The sequence below is a fragment of the Herpailurus yagouaroundi genome, unplaced genomic scaffold, assembly GCF_014898765.1.
Source record: "Herpailurus yagouaroundi ecotype Mexico unplaced genomic scaffold, PumYag 100, whole genome shotgun sequence".
Classification (NCBI taxonomy): Eukaryota; Metazoa; Chordata; class Mammalia; order Carnivora; family Felidae; genus Herpailurus; species Herpailurus yagouaroundi.
In genome coordinates this window covers 61148952-61166622 of record NW_024412391.1, presented here as the reverse complement: position 1 = coordinate 61166622, position 17671 = coordinate 61148952, and the positions used below count along the sequence as shown (strand labels likewise).

General features: G+C 35.4%; 1 protein-coding gene across 1 annotated transcript in view; it reads right to left on the bottom strand.

The window, feature by feature from the left end:
- Positions 1-17671, bottom strand: part of SEM1 (SEM1 26S proteasome subunit) — a 29779-nt gene that overhangs the window by 2260 nt on the left and 9848 nt on the right. The window contains exon 2 of the mRNA XM_040472599.1: positions 4022-4115. Coding sequence (XP_040328533.1) covers positions 4022-4115 — 94 coding nt within the window. The remainder of the gene's footprint in view (positions 1-4021; positions 4116-17671) is intronic.

The following is a 17671-nucleotide window of genomic DNA, read 5'->3' as shown; positions in this document are numbered from 1 at the left end:
CTGATACCTTTGTTTCTCTATAATGACTTTTGGTTACTTGGAGACACAGGTAACCTTTTTCTCTCTACTTCTACTTGTTAGTTGTAATTAGACTGAAGAGAAAAACATGGAAAGTGGAAAGCTAAATCCTTGCTAAGGCATGCAGCTAACAAAAGGCAGATCTGGAGTTGAAACCCAGGGAACCAGAAGGACTCTAGAAAATGTACTGCCTCTCCAAAGTTAAAGGGATTAAGACCTATATACAATATCAGTACACAGTAAAATATTTTCTTTACCATCGTTTATAATATTACATTAAACATCTATATGTTTAACAAAGACTGAGAAGACCATCTCTGCAGGAAACTTGTTAACCATGACAATTTTTTTAAAGCAAAGATAAAAATATTATCTGAGGCTCCAATGTCCAATACAGTAGTCTCATGTGGCTATGTATTAAATTAAAAACTCAGTTCACCAGCTGTGCTACATTTCATGTGCTCAATAGCCATATGTGGCTAGTGGCTTTTATATTGGATAGGGCAGCTTATAGAACATTTTTACCAGTACAGAAAGTTTTATTTTTTGGCACTGGTGATGTATCAATACCCATGCAGAAAAAACTCATGACTCAAACAAAAAAATAAAAAGAAAAATCTTATTCACTAATAAAAGTGTCAGGATTTATACTCTTAAGGAAATCCACAAACCTAAAGGCAGAACACAAGAGAACATAAGAGCACTGTGAAGGTGTATTATACAAACAACAAGCCACAAATAATATAGGAATAATGTTCTATTTCCAAACCAGTAAAAAGGCAAGAAGGAGTAATGACAAAAATTCCAATTACCAATATATTTACTACTAAAAGTCTCCTGATGAGTGTATTTAATAATATCTTGATTTAATTTTTAAGAGAAAAGTGCTATGGTCTGACTTTGAAAGACAAAAAAGAAAAAAATTTTGGAGAAATTTGACAAAGGAATAAAATTCATTTAGCTTCAACTTGAAAAATTTCTAGGTAACAGGAAAGAAAAAAACTGATATATGACTAAGAACTCAGAACGGGATCAACAGAGGTGGGAAGCCTGAAAATATTCTAACAGCATAATATGATTCTAATGAGGGAAGAAAGGAGGGAATGTGCTTTTTTTTTTTTAAAGGTAGCAGAGTGTTCTCTGATATTGCCTAGTTTTAAAACAATATAAACCAAAAATAAATGCAAATAGAAAAGTGGCAAGAATTTGTACACACAGAATTTAATCGCAGAATGGATCAAGAGCTATACAAAGAACAAAAAGTGCCTTGAAATCCATACATGAATAAACAAGAATGAGGACAGATCCATCCAATGCTTGGAATAGATGCAATATTAACAGATTTAGACAAAAAGCAGAATTATTGTTCAACAGCTATTGTTCCTACCTTGCTCATAAAACTGCAACAGGAAAAACATCATTAACACAAAATTGAAAACTAAGACAGGTGAGATAACTCTAAACTGCATTAAAGTAGTTTAAAATTTCTAGGCTCTGCATAATTACATCTCAGGGTACTGAAAAAACAAAAAGATATAGTCAAAAAAACAGTCAGCCATTTTGAGAAATCATGAGGAACTGTAAAAGTATCAGACTAACAGTGAAAGGTAAATTGTGCTATTTCCAAAAAGAGGAGAAAGGTGATAGATACAATTGTTACTTAGTCTCCAGCAAAATACTAAAACATCTTCAGAATGTAGGTTTTTGAGGCCATAAAAAAGGCAGTATAGAACAAAAGGTACTGCATCATTACTAAAAATTTTAATTTATTATAAATCATCTTTCTTTTTGAACAAATATAGTAGACTAGAAAATTAGAAGACTGCAGAACCGCAAGACGTTGATTTGAGCAAAGTATGTGACAGCTCACTTAGATAACTTTGTGGCCAAGACAGATACATATGGGTTGAATCAGAATAAAATTAGGGAGGAAAGAATGGTCTCTACAACAAATGGTACTGGTATTTATTACTGGATATTCACACGCAAAAGAATTAAGTTGGACCCTTATTTCAAGCCATCTACAAAAATTAATTCAAAATGGATCTTAAACCTAAATGTAAGATCTAAAATTCTAAAACTGTTAGAAGAAAACACAGGGATACATTTTCCTTGAATTTGGCAATAAATTAATAAAAAGTAGATAAACTGGACTTCATTAGAATTAAAAACTTTTGGGGGCACCTGGGTGGCTCAGTAGGTTAAGCACCCAACTTCGGCTCAGGTCATGATCTCATGGTTTGTGAGTCTGAGCCCTGGAACCTGCTTCAGATTCTCTCTCTCTCTCTCTCTCTCTCTCTCTCTCTCTCTGCCCCTCCCCTGCTCATTTTTTGTCTCTGTCTCTCAATAATAAATAAGTGCTAAAAAACCAAACAAACAAAATAATTAAAAACTTTTGTGCAAAGAACATGATGAGGAAACTCAAAAGACAAATAGAATAGGAGAAAGTATCTGTAAATAATATGTCTGATAAGGGCTTAGTCCTCAGAATATATAAAGAACTCTGACAACTCAACAACAAAAAGATAACCCAACTTAAAAACGGGCAAAGGACTTGAACAGATTATTTCTCCAAAGAAGATATACAAATCGTCAACAAATATATGGAAAAAGGCTCATCATTAGTCATTAGGGAAATGCAAATCAAAACTACAAGATAAAGCCAGTCCATACCCACTAGGATAGCTATAATAAAAAAGATAAAAAAGTTTCAACGAGGACATGGACAATTTAGAACCTTTCTACACTGCTGGTAATAATGTAAAATTGTGCAGCTGCAGTGGAAAACAGTTTGGCAGGTCCTCAAAAAGTTAAACAGAATTATATGACCCAGAGATTCCACTTCTAGGATTACATCCCAAAAACTGAAAATAGGTATTCAAACAAAAACCTGTACATGAATGCTCACAGTAGCAATTTACAGTAGTCAAAAGCTGGAAACCCAAATGTCCATCAACTGATGAATGGATAAACAAACTATGGCATATCCATACAATGGAACATTATTTAGCCATTAAAAGGAACGAAGTACTGATACATGCTACAGCATGGATGAAATGTGAGAATATTATGCTAACTCTAAGAAGTTAGACACACAAGATCACATATTACATGATTCCATTTTTATGACGTATCTAAAATAGACACATCTACAGGCAGAAAACAAATCAGCAGTCACCAGGAGCTGGGGGAAGAGAGGAACACAAAGCGATTGTTTAATAAGTATGGTGTTTCAGGGCACCTGAGTGGCTTAGTCGGTTGAGCATGACTCTTGATTTCATCTCAGGTCATGATCTCACGGTTCACGGGACTGAGCCTCATGTTGAGCCTGCTTGGGATTCTCTCTCTCTCTCTGTCCCTCCCCTGTTCATGTGCATGCCTGCTCTCTCTCTCTCTCTCTCTCTCTGTCTCAAAATAAATCAACAAACTTAAAATAGGTATGATGTTTTCTTTTGGGGTGATGGAAATGCTTCAGAATTACACACAGATGACGGCTGTACAACACTGTGAATATGCAAAATGCCACTGAAATGTACACTTTAAAATGATTAATGATATATGAATTTTACTTCAATCAATCATATTAGGTAAATTTGTACATGAATATGAAAAAGTACACTCACATCACCCCAATCTCCACTCCAGTTTGAGAATTACCAATCTATTAGGTCCTAACACTGTGATTCTAATTTCTGCTGAGTTATTCAATATTGGTGGAATATTAACGTTGACAGAATTAAACCTACAGAAATTAAAAATAGCAAATATGCTTCTATTTAACTACCTTTGTAAAGCAACTAGAAAGAATAAAAATTCTGCACAATTACACAAAGTATTCATGTTTAGAAACATAGGAGATGAAGGTAATAGGTTTTCCTTTTCATAATTCAAAAACATATTTCAAAGATTATCTTTTTTTAAAGATGTCAGCTATCATATGTAAGCTACATATTCCGTCCTTATAATTAATACTAAGCTATGTAAAAACTGGCTTAAAACTTACCGTAACTGATTGGAGAAGTCATCCTCTACATTGTCATCATCCCAGTTATCCTCCCAGACATGTGCATCTTCATCCTCATCCAAACCAGCCCAGTCTAAAAACAGAAACAGACACTGTCAAAATACTTCTCATATATTATTTCCATAAATACAAAAACTTCAGAAAGTTGTCCACTGAAGACTCTCACAATCCAAAACATCTAATATTTATAAAAACATCTAAATATAAATATATAAATATAAAAAAATATATAAATATATAAATAATATATAATATATATAAATAGAAAATAAATATTTATATTTATAAAATAATGGTAATCTTCCTCTTTAAATCTCAATTTATACTTACTGTCTTGTTCTCAATTCTTATATTGGCTGATAATCTAAAACAGAAGTTAATACAATACATTCTATTTGCCATGACAATTTAATATAATTTCAGGAGGATGTTTACTTTCCTGATTTTTCCTTGGGCTGATTTTTATAAGGTCTATTTTATAATCTTTCAAAACAGCACCAACACTGCTAAAGCAAGTTGAGTAGCAGGAAGATACCAGCCTGGAATTCAAAACTGCTAAACATAAAAAAAGGATAACTCATACATAAATGAAAAGTAAAAGAAATTGTTAAGTATAACTAACATGTAAGTATCATTAACATTTGCCTACTATTAATATAAAATCTTTATTTTTAAAGGAAGCACAAGTATAAATATGCTCAAAGAGTAATGCTGTAGCTTTTAGTTTTTCTCAATTTCCTTTTTTCTTCCTTCCCTTCTGGTTACAGGGGGATGGATTAGATTTTAGCTTTTATGTAGTATACTCAGAAAACATAGAAAACATGTATGTAAACTAACATCTCCTTCCCTATTACTTCAGACCTTCCCATTATCATTTCTTACCTATACAATGGCAATATTCTTCTATCAGGTCTTCTTCCTTCTACTCTCTTGGTCCTGATAAAAATCTAGTCTCCAGGGTAATAATATCATTATATATATTTTTTTTTTAATGACATCAAACCATCCCAGAAGCAAGAGAGTTTATGCATACTCTGCTTTCTTACTTAAGATGGACCACCTACTATAGTAATCTTGACATAGCTTTAGGTTTTATCACAAAAAATTACGATTTTATATATTTGATTTAAAATATGTATTTTTAATTATCTAATTTTTTAAATTATCTAAATTTAAAACCACTGGACAATTCACTCGTGTTAGTCATATGGCTTGAAGTACTCGCTCACACACATTTCCTCAATGTGAAACTAACAGTGAAGAACAATCCACAAGCTCTTCATTTTTTTTCAGCCCTAACTTTACTTCATGTTTTGAAATTGCTTAAAATTTCTATTCATCAAACATGCTGTTCCTCATCTCTTCGTCTTTTTGCCATCTTTCAAACCTACCACTCGCACTGACTTGTACTTAGTTAAAACACCTTAATTAGTTAAAATACCATTGCTCATTAAAAGGACTGATCTCAGATCTGGAATAAGGCAATTAATAGGTAAGTATGAGATTCCTTTTTATAATGCCTGGAAACATGTCAAAAGGTGCAAAAACTGGCTTAAAGGTGTTTCCACTGGCCAAATCTGGAATAACTTGATAATCACAAAGAATGACACACTGAATTAAATTTAAAAATACTTGCATTCATAGCAATATGTTGGGAGATGGACACTGGGGAGGAGATCCTCTTTACAATTCTCAGGTGTATAAATGCAGAAAGAATAACAGAATTAGAAAATCACCATTTTGCAACCCTCAGCACAATTTAGGCGCAAGGGTCAACAATGGATACTAAAACTGTTAAGTAAAAAATAGATGGGACTACAGGATAGATTACATACTTCTTACGAGAGGAAAATGGAGAGATCTGGTAATCACAATGTTAACCAATGATGAAACTTAACATCACCAATAAATTGTGACAACTTGACATGTATCTCTTGATGTGATGCAGTGAGAAATAAACATCACCCATTCAGTACAGTACTCTCACTAAAAATGTTGACCCTTAATCTAATCATGAGGGATAATAAAAATAAACACAAGAAAATGTTAGCGACTGACAAAACTCAGGTATTTGTTGTTGTTTTAATTTCTATGTTTATTTATTTTTGAAAGAGAGAGAGACAGAACACAAGTAGGTAAGGGGCAGAGAGACAGAGGGAGACACAGTATCTGAAGCAGGCTCCAGGTACTGAGCCATCAGCACAGACCCGATGCGGGGCTCGAACTCACAAACCGTGAGATGATGACCTGAGCCAAAGTCAGACACTTAATCAACTGAGCCACCCAGGCACCCCATGTTGCTTTTTTTTTTTAATTGAAGCACAACTGGCATATTATAGCAGTTTGAGGTATGCAATATAATGATTCGATAATTGTACATTTTGTTGCAAAATGATAACCACGATAAGTTTAGTATACATGTATCTCCATACATAGTTACAAAATCTTATCTTGTGATAAGGACTTTTAAGCTCTACTCTCTTAGCAACTTTTAAATATGCAATACAGTATTATTAACTGTAGGCACCATGCTCAACATTACATCCTATGACTTATTTATTTTATAACTCGAAGTCTGCACCTTTGACCCCTCACCCACTTTGTTCATCCCCCACCTTGTTCTCTTTTTTTATACTTTTCTGTAGGTTGAAAGTTTCAAAATTAAAAGGTGTGAAAGATAGTTTAAAAAAAATCAGTTTGGAATCATCTCTGGAAGCTTTCCCTATTCCCATTTCTCCTCCTTACCTTCAGACATTAGGTTCCCTCTTCCGTGTCTATTTCTATTATAGCACTTACATACTGTACAATCATAATTATCAATTTGTATGTCTTTGTTCATTACTAGTGTCTGAGTTCAAGACTAACAAGCTATTTTATTTACCTTTGTATTCTTAAAAACAGTACCTAGCATTTGCACAACAAATGGCTATGAAAGATGAAACAAAACTCTAAATCAGGCCTTGTGTATTTTTGTATGACCCCCTCCCTTTCAAAAACAGTAATTATGAGTTACACTCTCTCTTAAGTATGTCCTAGCCATAAGCTTCACCATAGTAATTGCTTATTAGAAACATGGCTAAGAACATTTCAACTTGAAAAGAAAAGTAACTAAGTACAAAAGGTATAATTTAGGCTTTCTTATATAATGTACATATAAATTTAAATCTATTCAACAATGGTTCATAATATGGGCATGGTATTATGTTGTGTCACTGACAAAAATTTTTAAATGCAGTATATGTCATCATCATGATTTAAGAATAGAAGTACATTTATTTACCTGGTCCCCCAAACCAGAAACTTAGGCGGCATCTTAGCTACTTTCTCCTCATTATGTCCCTTCCATTTCAACTCCCAATTATCTCCAGAGTTAAGTCTCCCCTTCCCTATTCTTACTGCCACTTGTTAGTTTAGAATTATTCTCCTTGTAAATATTACTGTAGTCTTCTTTCTGTCCCCTCCTCCCCAGTCTTACATAGTTTATACCCATCCTCCACTGATGTCTAAAATACCACCACCATTCTTGTCCATTACTATTCAAAACCTTCAGGTAGGAACCACATTTTATTAAATCTGCAACTCTGATGCCCCGCACTGAGTTCTGCGGTCATAGTAGACACTCAACACCAGGTAAATGGAACTACATTTCTCAAGTGCCCTCCAAGTGGCCAATGTCAAGAAAACAGAGGCCAGGGTAGTTTCAGTGAAGCCAAAAGTATATATTTCAAGATAGAAGAGATAAATGATATCACGTATTATGAATGGGTCATGTAGAATTCTCATTTATTATAAATTCTTTTCAGAATAGTGATCACCTCACTCAATGCTCCTCAAAAAGAGATCATGGGAAATTTAAGATCCCAGTACCTGAAAAGATGAAAAAGTTTCGCTTAGGCAATTTATTTCAGGTTGCTAGGAAGCTCAAATATATACCAAACTTTAGGGGCACCTGGCTGGCTCAGTTGGTAGAGCATGCGATTCTTGATCTTGGAGTCATGAGTTCAAGCTCCAAGTTGCACATAGAGCTTACTTAAAACACACACACACACACACACACACACAATGTATACCCAACTTTAATCACTGGATATAGATCAGTGAATGTATATTCATTAATAAAAACTCTCAATAATCAGAAGTATTTTTACCCAAATAAATTTTCTTATATCCCTTAACAATATTATTCTCAAACAGAAAATACTGTAATTACCTAAATTCAAATCCTACACTATTCTCTGAGGTCGTTAACAACAGTAATATTTAATAGTAGTATTAATTACATCTCAATTTTGACTGGCCTAGAGACAGCCTTACATTTTCTCCTTTCTTATAGTAACTTGAAGCTCATGCTGAAAATTTTTATTCTGTTTGTGAAACTAGCTATACTTTATAATGAGAGTGGATTAAGATAGTTAAAAAAAAATAGGGAATCACATTAAGGATTTCCCTTAGTCTATAGAAGTGCAATCAGAAAGCTACTGCAACCCATTTTTATATATCTATATACTCCCAAAGTTAAAAGAAACTGAAAGAATAACATTTTTGTACCTTCATAGACTAGACAAGTGACGTAGTTAAGTCAAGAGTTGATCATTAGCTATTTGGATAAAACAGTACTGTTAACTCTCATATTGCCATCTCAATCAATAGTGAACTATTTACTATATACATTATAATGTTATGTATAAACTTTCTTTCCTTATAAGAGAAATTTCAGAAAGAATAAGCTATTCTAAGGAACAAATAAGGGGACAGAAATGGCAATGTTAAGTACATGAGAGAAACATTAAGTAAAGGTGGTACTGGGTGCAGCTAAGATCAAACTGTAAATTAAGGAGCTTCATTTCAAACAGTAGATCTATTTCTCTCAGATACTGAATGGTTTTAATGTTTAAGATTAAAGCTGAATAAAGCACTTCAAATAATCTCAAATTTAACTTTCCCAAAATGTGTATTCTTGTATATTGAACTTGTATTGGGACAACTAAATCCACAATCCCTTTTATAGCAAGTAAACAATGACTATAATGCTATTTCCTCCACATTCCCTCCAGTCTTACTGTAACCTATAGCTCTGTAGCTATCTAATAGTATTAGCTATTAGAGCTGTGGACAGCTCAGGATTTTATGCTTCTTGTTTTGTGCTAATTACTAAGGCTTTCCAGTATAAAAAAAATCACATACAACTATATCATTAAACTGCAATGTAGCAAGGACAGGAAAAGGAAGGTAGAAATAAAGTCCCAAGAGAAAGAAAGGTGCTCATGAGGGTGCAGTGGGACAGTACTGTGAGCAAAATTTTACAGAGAACACACAAAAAGGTTCATAATGCTAACTCTGTATTTCTTTAGTAGTATTATACAGCACTTTATGATTGACACTTTTGAGTATACAAGGATAGAAAAAGTGGGAAAGCTGTTTAAATTCTTCACCAATCATCATATGAATTTCAATGTATTACTCTTTAACCTTAATGCCTTATCCTGGGAGTGAGATGCCCCGAACATACTAGCCTTCTGACTATCACAGGTAAAGAATCTAAGACAATAAATAACCTCTTGAATTACAACTTATTAATAAGCATTGTAAATTGTTAACAAGAGCACCATTAAGAAGTATTTGTTCATTCACATTGACACACCAGAATCCATAATTTATTTGAGATTCTTTAAAATCTTTAAAATATTTTATTAACAAAGAATGTACTGAACATATTATATAAAAAGTTTAGGGGTGCCTTGAACTGTTCGTGAGTTCAAGTCCCACACTGGGCTTTGTGCTGATGGTGCAAAGCCTGCTTGGGATTCTCTCTCCCTCTCTCTTTCTGCCCCTCCCCTACTTGTGCATGCTCTGTAAGTGAATAAACTTAAAAAATATTATTTAAAAATTTTAAGTGATAAGATGTAATGCGCCCAAATATTATTTCCAACACTTATAAATTCCCCATACTGTACATATGTTACAATATATGTAAATTACAATATATGCAAGCTCATACTAAATGAATGTGTAAATTAAAAAGCCATGATTGTTATAATCTATGGTATTTGACATTTCATGTAATATATCCCTGATTTGTGTTTTAATTTTCAATTATAACTCTACATTGATAACTATGCAATTTTATTCTATCACTCCTTTTTAAAGACTTAACTCCAAAACACCATTTTTGAAAAGGGCAAAATAATAAAATCAAAGGATACCTGATTCATATCTAATGCTTTCCTTCAATATGTAGATGACTTTATAAAGTATACACACTTTAACTTCAACATGAAATGCATTTCCAGGATTGTGATTAATTGTTTAAATAACCACAGCTGTGTTTACTTCGGTGTGCAGGCCTCCAGATGTGTAATGGTAAAAAAAATATTACCATATTTTAAGAAGTCAGAATTGGAAATAACCAATAACAGATGCCTAATACATAAGTTTCTAGGAATTCTACATTATTTAAGACTTTGCCCCCAAATTTGGCTTTGTTCACATTTGCCAGTGAGAATTACATCTGTGACTAGCTTTAAATTTCACAAATCTGAACTATCAAAGATCCCACATACTTAATCTAGGTATCACCTTGACATGGAAAAGGGTTTTCTCTCAATTATTTTTTAAATTACTCTCCCTACTCTTCAATAAACATTCTAAAATTTCTTAAAAGTATGAAATATACTTCCTTGAAGAAAAGTAAAGAAGAAATTACATTTACAGCAAATAGTGTTGCAAATGCCCTATTCTTCCTTTTTAAGTTTATTTATTTGTTTTGGGAGAGAAAGAGAGGGCAAACAAGGGGGGGGGGGGCGGGAAGAGAGAGAGAGAGAAAGAGAATCCCAAGCAGGCTCTATGCTTATAGCCCCACATGGGCTCGATTTCATGAACTGTTAAGATCACAACCTGAGCCAAAACCAAGAGTCGGGAGCTCGACCTGGCTGAGCCACCCTGGGTCCCTGCAAGTGCCCTATTCTATTAATGATTTTCAGGAAGATCAAATTCTCATTCATTCCTTAATAGTAAAACTCCTCTGATTATAAACAAACTAATCTTCAATAAAGTTTCTTCAAATAAAAAATGTGCATCTATATACAGAACATTACATGAAGAAAAATATTTTAAAAAACAGATGAAAGTTTGAAAAATTCTTTTTTTAATTTCTTTTTTTTCTTTTTTTTTATATGCAATTTATTGTCAAATTGGTTTCCATACAACACCCAGTGCTCATCCCAAAAGGTACCCTCCTCAATACCCATCACCCACCCTCTCCTCCCTCCCACCCCCCATCAACCCTTAGTTTGCTCTCAGTTCTCAACAGTCTCTTATGCTTTGGCTCTCTCCCACTCTAACCTTTTTTTTTTTTTCCTTCCCCTCCCCCATGGGTTCCTGTCAAGTTTCTCAGGATCCACATAAGAGTGAAACCATATGGTATCTGTCTTTCTCTGTATGGCTTATTTCACTTAGCATCACACTCTCCAGTTCCATCCACGTTGCTACAAAAGGCCATATTTCATTTTTTCTCATTGCCACGTAGTATTCCATAGTGTATATAAACCACAATTTCTTTATCCATTCATCAGTTGATGGACATTTAGGCTCTTTCCATAATTTGGCTATTGTTGAGAGTGCTGCTATGAACATTGGGGTACAAGTGCCCCTATGCATCAGTACTCCTGTGTCCCTTGGATAAATTCCTAGCAGTGCTATTGCTGGGTCATAGGGTAGGTCTATTTTTAATTTTCTGAGGAACCTCCACACTGCTTTCCAGAGCGGCTGCACCAATTTGCATTCCCACCAACAGTGCAAGAGGGTTCCCGTTTCTCCACATCCTCTCCAGCATCTATAGTCTCCTGATTTGTTCATTTTGGCCACTCTGACTGGCGTGAGGTGATACCTGAGTGTGGTTTTGATTTGTATTTCCCTGATAAGGAGCGACGCTGATCATCTTTTCTTTTTTTTTTTTTTTTTTAAATTTTTTTTTTCAACGTTTATTGATTTTTGGGACAGAGAGAGACAGAGCATGAACGGGGGAGGGGCAGAGAGAGAGAGGGAGACACAGAATCGGAAACAGGCTCCAGGCTCTGAGCCATCAGCCCAGAGCCTGACGCGGGGCTCGAACTCACAGACCGCGAGATCGTGACCTGGCTGAAGTCGGACGCTTAACCGACTGCGCAACCCAGGCGCCCCTGAACATCTTTTCATGTGCCTGTTGGCCATCCGGATGTCTTCTTTAGAGAAGTGTCTATTCATGTTTTCTGCCCATTTCTTCACTGGGTTATTTGCTTTTCGGGTGTGGAGTTTGGTGAGCTCTTTATCGATTTTGGATACTAGCCCTTTGTCCGATATGTCATTTGCAAATATCTTTTCCCATTCCGTTGGTTGCCTTTTAGTTTGGTTGGTTGTTTCCTTTGCTGTGCAGAAGCTTTTTATCTTCATAAGGTCCCAGTAATTCACTTTTGCTTTTAATTCCCTTGCCTTTGGGGATGTGTCGAGTAAGACATTGCTACGGCTGAGGTCAGAGAGGTCTTTTCCTGCTTTCTCCTCTAGGGTTTTGATGGTTTCCTGTCTCACATTCAGGTCCTTGATCCATTTGGAGTTTATTTTTGTGAATGGTGTGAGAAAGTGGTCTAGTTTCAACCTTCTGCATGTTGCTGTCCAGTTCTCCCAGCACCATTTGTTAAAGAGACTGTCTTTTTTCCATTGGATGTTCTTTCCTGCTTTGTCAAAGATGAGTTGGCCATACGTTTGTGGGTCTAGTTCTGGGGTTTCTATTCTATTCCATTGGTCTATGTGTCTGTTTTTGTGCCAATACCATGCTGTCTTGATGATGACAGCTTTGTAGTAGAGGCTAAAGTCTGGGATTGTGATGCCTCCTGCTTTGGTCTTCTTCTTCAAAATTACTTTGGCTATTCGGGGCCTTTTGTGGTTCCATAGGAATTTTAGGATTGCTTGTTCTAGTTTCGAGAAGAATGCTGGTGCAATTTTGATTGGGATTGCATTGAATGTGTAGATAGCTTTGGGTAGTATTGACATTTTGACAATATTTATTCTTCCAATCCATGAGCAGGGAATGTCTTTCCATTTCTTTAAATCTTCTTCAATTACCTTCATAAGCTTTCTATAGTTTTCAGCATACAAATCCTTTACATCTTTGGTTAGATTTATTCCTAGGTATTTTATGCTTCTTGGTGCAATTGTGAATGGGATCAGTTTCCTTATTTGTCTTTCTGTTACTTCATTGTTAGTGTATAAGAATGCAACTGATTTCTGTACATTGATTTTGTATCCTGCAACTTTGCTGAATTCATGGATCAGTTCTAGCAGACTTTTGGTGGAGTCTGTCGGATTTTCCATGTATAATATCATGTCATCTGCAAAAAGCGAAAGCTTGACTTCATCTTTGCCAATTTTGATGCCTTTGATTTCCTTTTGTTGTCTGATTGCTGATGCTAGAACTTCCAGCACTATGTTAAACAACAGCGGTGAGAGTGGGCATCCCTGTCGTGTTCCTGATCTCAGGGAAAAAGCTCTCAGTTTTTCCCCATTGAGGATGATGTTAGCTGTGGGCTTTTCATAAATGGCTTTGATGATCTTTAAGTATGTTCCTTCTATCCTGACTTTCTCAAGGGTTTTTATTAAGAAAGGGTGCTGGATTTTGTCAAAGGCCTTTTCTGCATCGATTGACAGGATCATATGGTTTTTCTCTTTTTTTTTGTTAATGTGATGTATCACGTTGATTGATTTGCGAATGTTGAACCAGCCCTGCATCCCAGGAATGAATCCCACTTGATCATGGTGAATAATTCTTTTTATAAGCCGTTGAATTCGATTTGCTAGTATCTTATTGAGAATTTTGGCATCCATATTCATCAGGGATATTGGCCTGTAGTTCTCTTTTTTTACTGGGTCTCTGTCTGGTTTAGGAATCAAAGTAATACTGGCTTCATAGAATGAGTCTGGAAGTTTTCCTTCCCTTTCTATTTCTTGGAATAGCTTGAGAAGGATAGGTATTATCTCTGCTTTAAACGTCTGGTAGAACTCCCCTGGGAAGCCATCTGGTCCTGGACTCTTATTTGTTGGGAGATTTTTGATAACCGATTCAATTTCTTCGCTGGTGATGGGTCTGTTCAAGCTTTCTATTTCCTCCTGATTGAGTTTTGGAAGAGTGTGGGTGTTCAGGAATTTGTCCATTTCTTCCAGGTTGTCCAATTTGTTGGCATATAATTTTTCATAGTATTCCCTGATAACTGTTTGTATCTCTGAGGGATTGGTTGTAATAATTCCATTTTCATTCATGATTTTATCTATTTGGGTTCTCCCTTTTCTTTTTGAGAAGCCTGGCTAGAGGTTTGTCAATTTTGTTTATTTTTTCAAAAAACCAACTCTTGGTTTCGTTGATCTGCTCTACAGTTTTTTTAGATTCTATATTGTTTATTTCTGCTCTGATCTTTATTATTTCTCTTCTTCTGCTGGGTTTAGGCTGCCTTTGCTGTTCTGCTTCTATTTCCTTTAGGTGTGCTGTTAGATTTTGTATTTGGGATTTTTCTTGTTTCTTGAGATAGGCCTGGATTGCAATGTATTTTCCTCTCAGGACTGCCTTCGCTGCGTCCCAAAGCGTTTGGATTGTTGTATTTTCATTTTCGTTTGTTTCCATATATTTTTTAATTTCTTCTCGAATTGCCTGGTTGACCCACTCATTCGTTAGTAGGGTGTTCTTTAACCTCCATGCTTTTGGAGGTTTTCCAGACTTTTTTCTGTGGTTGATTTCAAGCTTCATAGCATTGTGGTCTGAAAGTATGCATGGTATGATTTCAATTCTTGTAAACTTATGAAGGGCTGTGTTGTGACCCAGTATATGATCTATCTTGGAGAATGTTCCATGTGCACTCGAGAAGAAAGTATATTCTGTTGCTTTGGGATGCAGAGTTCTAAATATATCTGTCAAATCCATCTGATCCAATGTCTCATTCAGGGCCCTTGTTTCTTTATTGACCATGTGTCCAGATGATCTATCCATTTCTGTAAGTGGGGTGTTAAAGTCCCCTGCAATGACCACATTCTTATCAATAAGGTTGCTTATGTTTATGAGTAATTGTTTTATATATTTGGGCGCTCCGGTATTCGGCGCATAGACATTTATAATTGTTAGCTCTTCCCGATGGATAGACCCTGTCACTATTATATAATGTCCTTCTTCATCTCTTGTTACAGCCTTTAATTTAAAGTCTAGTTTGTCTGATATAAGTATGGCTACTCCAGCTTTCTTTTGGCTTCCAGTAGCATGATAAATAGTTCTCCATCCCCTCACTCTCAATCTAAAGGTGTCCTCAGGTCTAAAATGAGTCTCTTGTAGACAGCAAATAGATGGGTCTTGTTTTTTTATCCATTCTGATACCCTATGTCTTTTGGTTGGCGCATTTAATCCATTTACATTCAGTGTTATTATAGAAAGATACGGGTTTAGAGTCATTGTGATGTCTGTATGTTTTATGCTTGTAGTGATGTCTCTGGTACTTTGTCTCACAGGGTCCCCCTTAGGATCTCCTGTAGGGCTGGTTTAGTGGTGACAAATTCCTTCAGTTTTTGTTTGTTTGGGAAGACCTTTATCTCTCCTTCTATTCTAAATGACAGGCTTGCTGGATAAAGGATTCTCGGCTGCATATTTTTTCTGTCTAGCACACTGAAAATCTCGTGCCAATTCTTTCTGGCCTGCCAAGTTTCAAAAGAGAGATCAGTCACGAGTCTTATAGGTCTCCCTTTATATGTGAGGGCACGTTTACCCCTTGCTGCTTTCAGAATTTTCTCTTTATCCTTGTATTTTGCCAGTTTCACTATGATATGTCGTGCAGAAGATCGATTCAAGTTCCGTCTGAAGGGAGTTCTCTGTGCCTCTTGGATTTCAATGCCTTTTTCCTTCCCCAGTTCAGGGAAGTTCTCAGCTATGATTTCTTCAAGTACCCCTTCAGCACCTTTCCCTCTCTCTTCCTCCTCTGGGATACCAATGATGCGTATATTATTTCTTTTTAGTGTATCACTTAGTTCTCTAATTTTCCCCTCATACTCCTGGATTTTTTTATCTCTCTTTTTCTCAGCTTCCTCTTTTTCCATAACTTTATCTTCTAGTTCACCTATTCTCTCCTCTGCCTCTTCAATCCGAGCTGTGGTGGTTTCTATTTTGTTATGCATTTCGTTTAAAGCGTTTTTCAGCTCCTCGTGACTGTTCCTTAGTCCCTTGATCTCTGTAGCAAGAGATTCTCTGCAGTCAGCTATACTGTTTTCAAGCCCAGCGATTAATTTTATGACTATTATTCTAAATTCACTTTCTGTTATATTATTTAAATCCTTTTTGATCAGCGAAAAATTCTTAATTGTATACTCACCATCATAGGTTAAGTGTAAATGACAACAGCAACATCATTATGTTTATGAATATGAGAATGAAGCCACACTAAATCTAGTCATTTTGAAATACATGTGTTCCTGCTTAAACTGTATAAAATAGATTAAAACTTAAAAAATAAAGTTCTATATGTTATCATGATACAAAAACAACTATACCCTACAGATCTAATGTCTATTCAGTGGCTAAAAAATTAGTACCTAGGAGAGAACCATAATACTACTGTATTTTCACCAACTAGGACCAAAAATATCAGTGAGGAACTTTAGACCAAACAGTGGAAAGCAAGTCATAAATGATGCTGCTACCAGATTACTCATGAGCTTTCAGTTATCTGTGGTCAACAGTTATTTGAGCTCAAAGAGAGGCTCAAAATAACTTACATAACCATTTATAATTTTTCTTACATTTATTTATTTATTTATTTATTTATTTATTTATTTATTTATTTATGAGAGAGAGACAGTAAGACAAAGTGTGATCAGGAAAGGAACAGAGTGAGGGAGACAGAGAATCCAAAGCAGGCTCCAGGCTCTGAGCTGTCAGCACAGAGACCGATGCAGGGCTGGAACTCCTGAACCATGAGTTAATGACCTGAGCCGAAGTGGGATGCTCTACCAACTGCGCCACCCAGGCACCTCTATAATTTTTCTTACATCAAAAAAAAAAAAAAAAAAAAAAGGAAATTCAGACACAATTCTTTTCATCAGTTAACTTAAAAATACACACTTCTGGGAGAATGATTCCACTACAAAGTCATGCTGACGCTGTTTTTTAGTGCTTAGTGTTTGTCTCTTACGTTTACAGAATTCTCAAAAGCCATTATTCTCATTTTTTGCAAGCCCTCATGACCAACACGTCTCAATTCCCTCATTCTAATCCTCCATATTATTAAGATGTGAACCCCACCACCTGTCTTCCACCAGACACACAAATGCAAAATCAGCGTCTGATTTCTTCCTATTCCCAACAGTCCTTATCAAACCAGTTGCCAAAAAGCTCACTTGCTATTCTTGCATCACTCTCTTCACTTCTTTCCTAATAACAACCTATTTCAGGCCCTTAGTCCTCAGCTAAGCTATTTTAACAACTTGCTAATCAGCTTCCTTGACTCTTTTCTATCTTTTCAAATTAATTCTGCTGGGTTGATTTTTCCTAAACTGCCTACTGCGTAAAGGAAGCTCACATACATCAAACCAAAAAAAAAAAAAAAAAAAAAAAAAAAAAAAAAAAAAAAA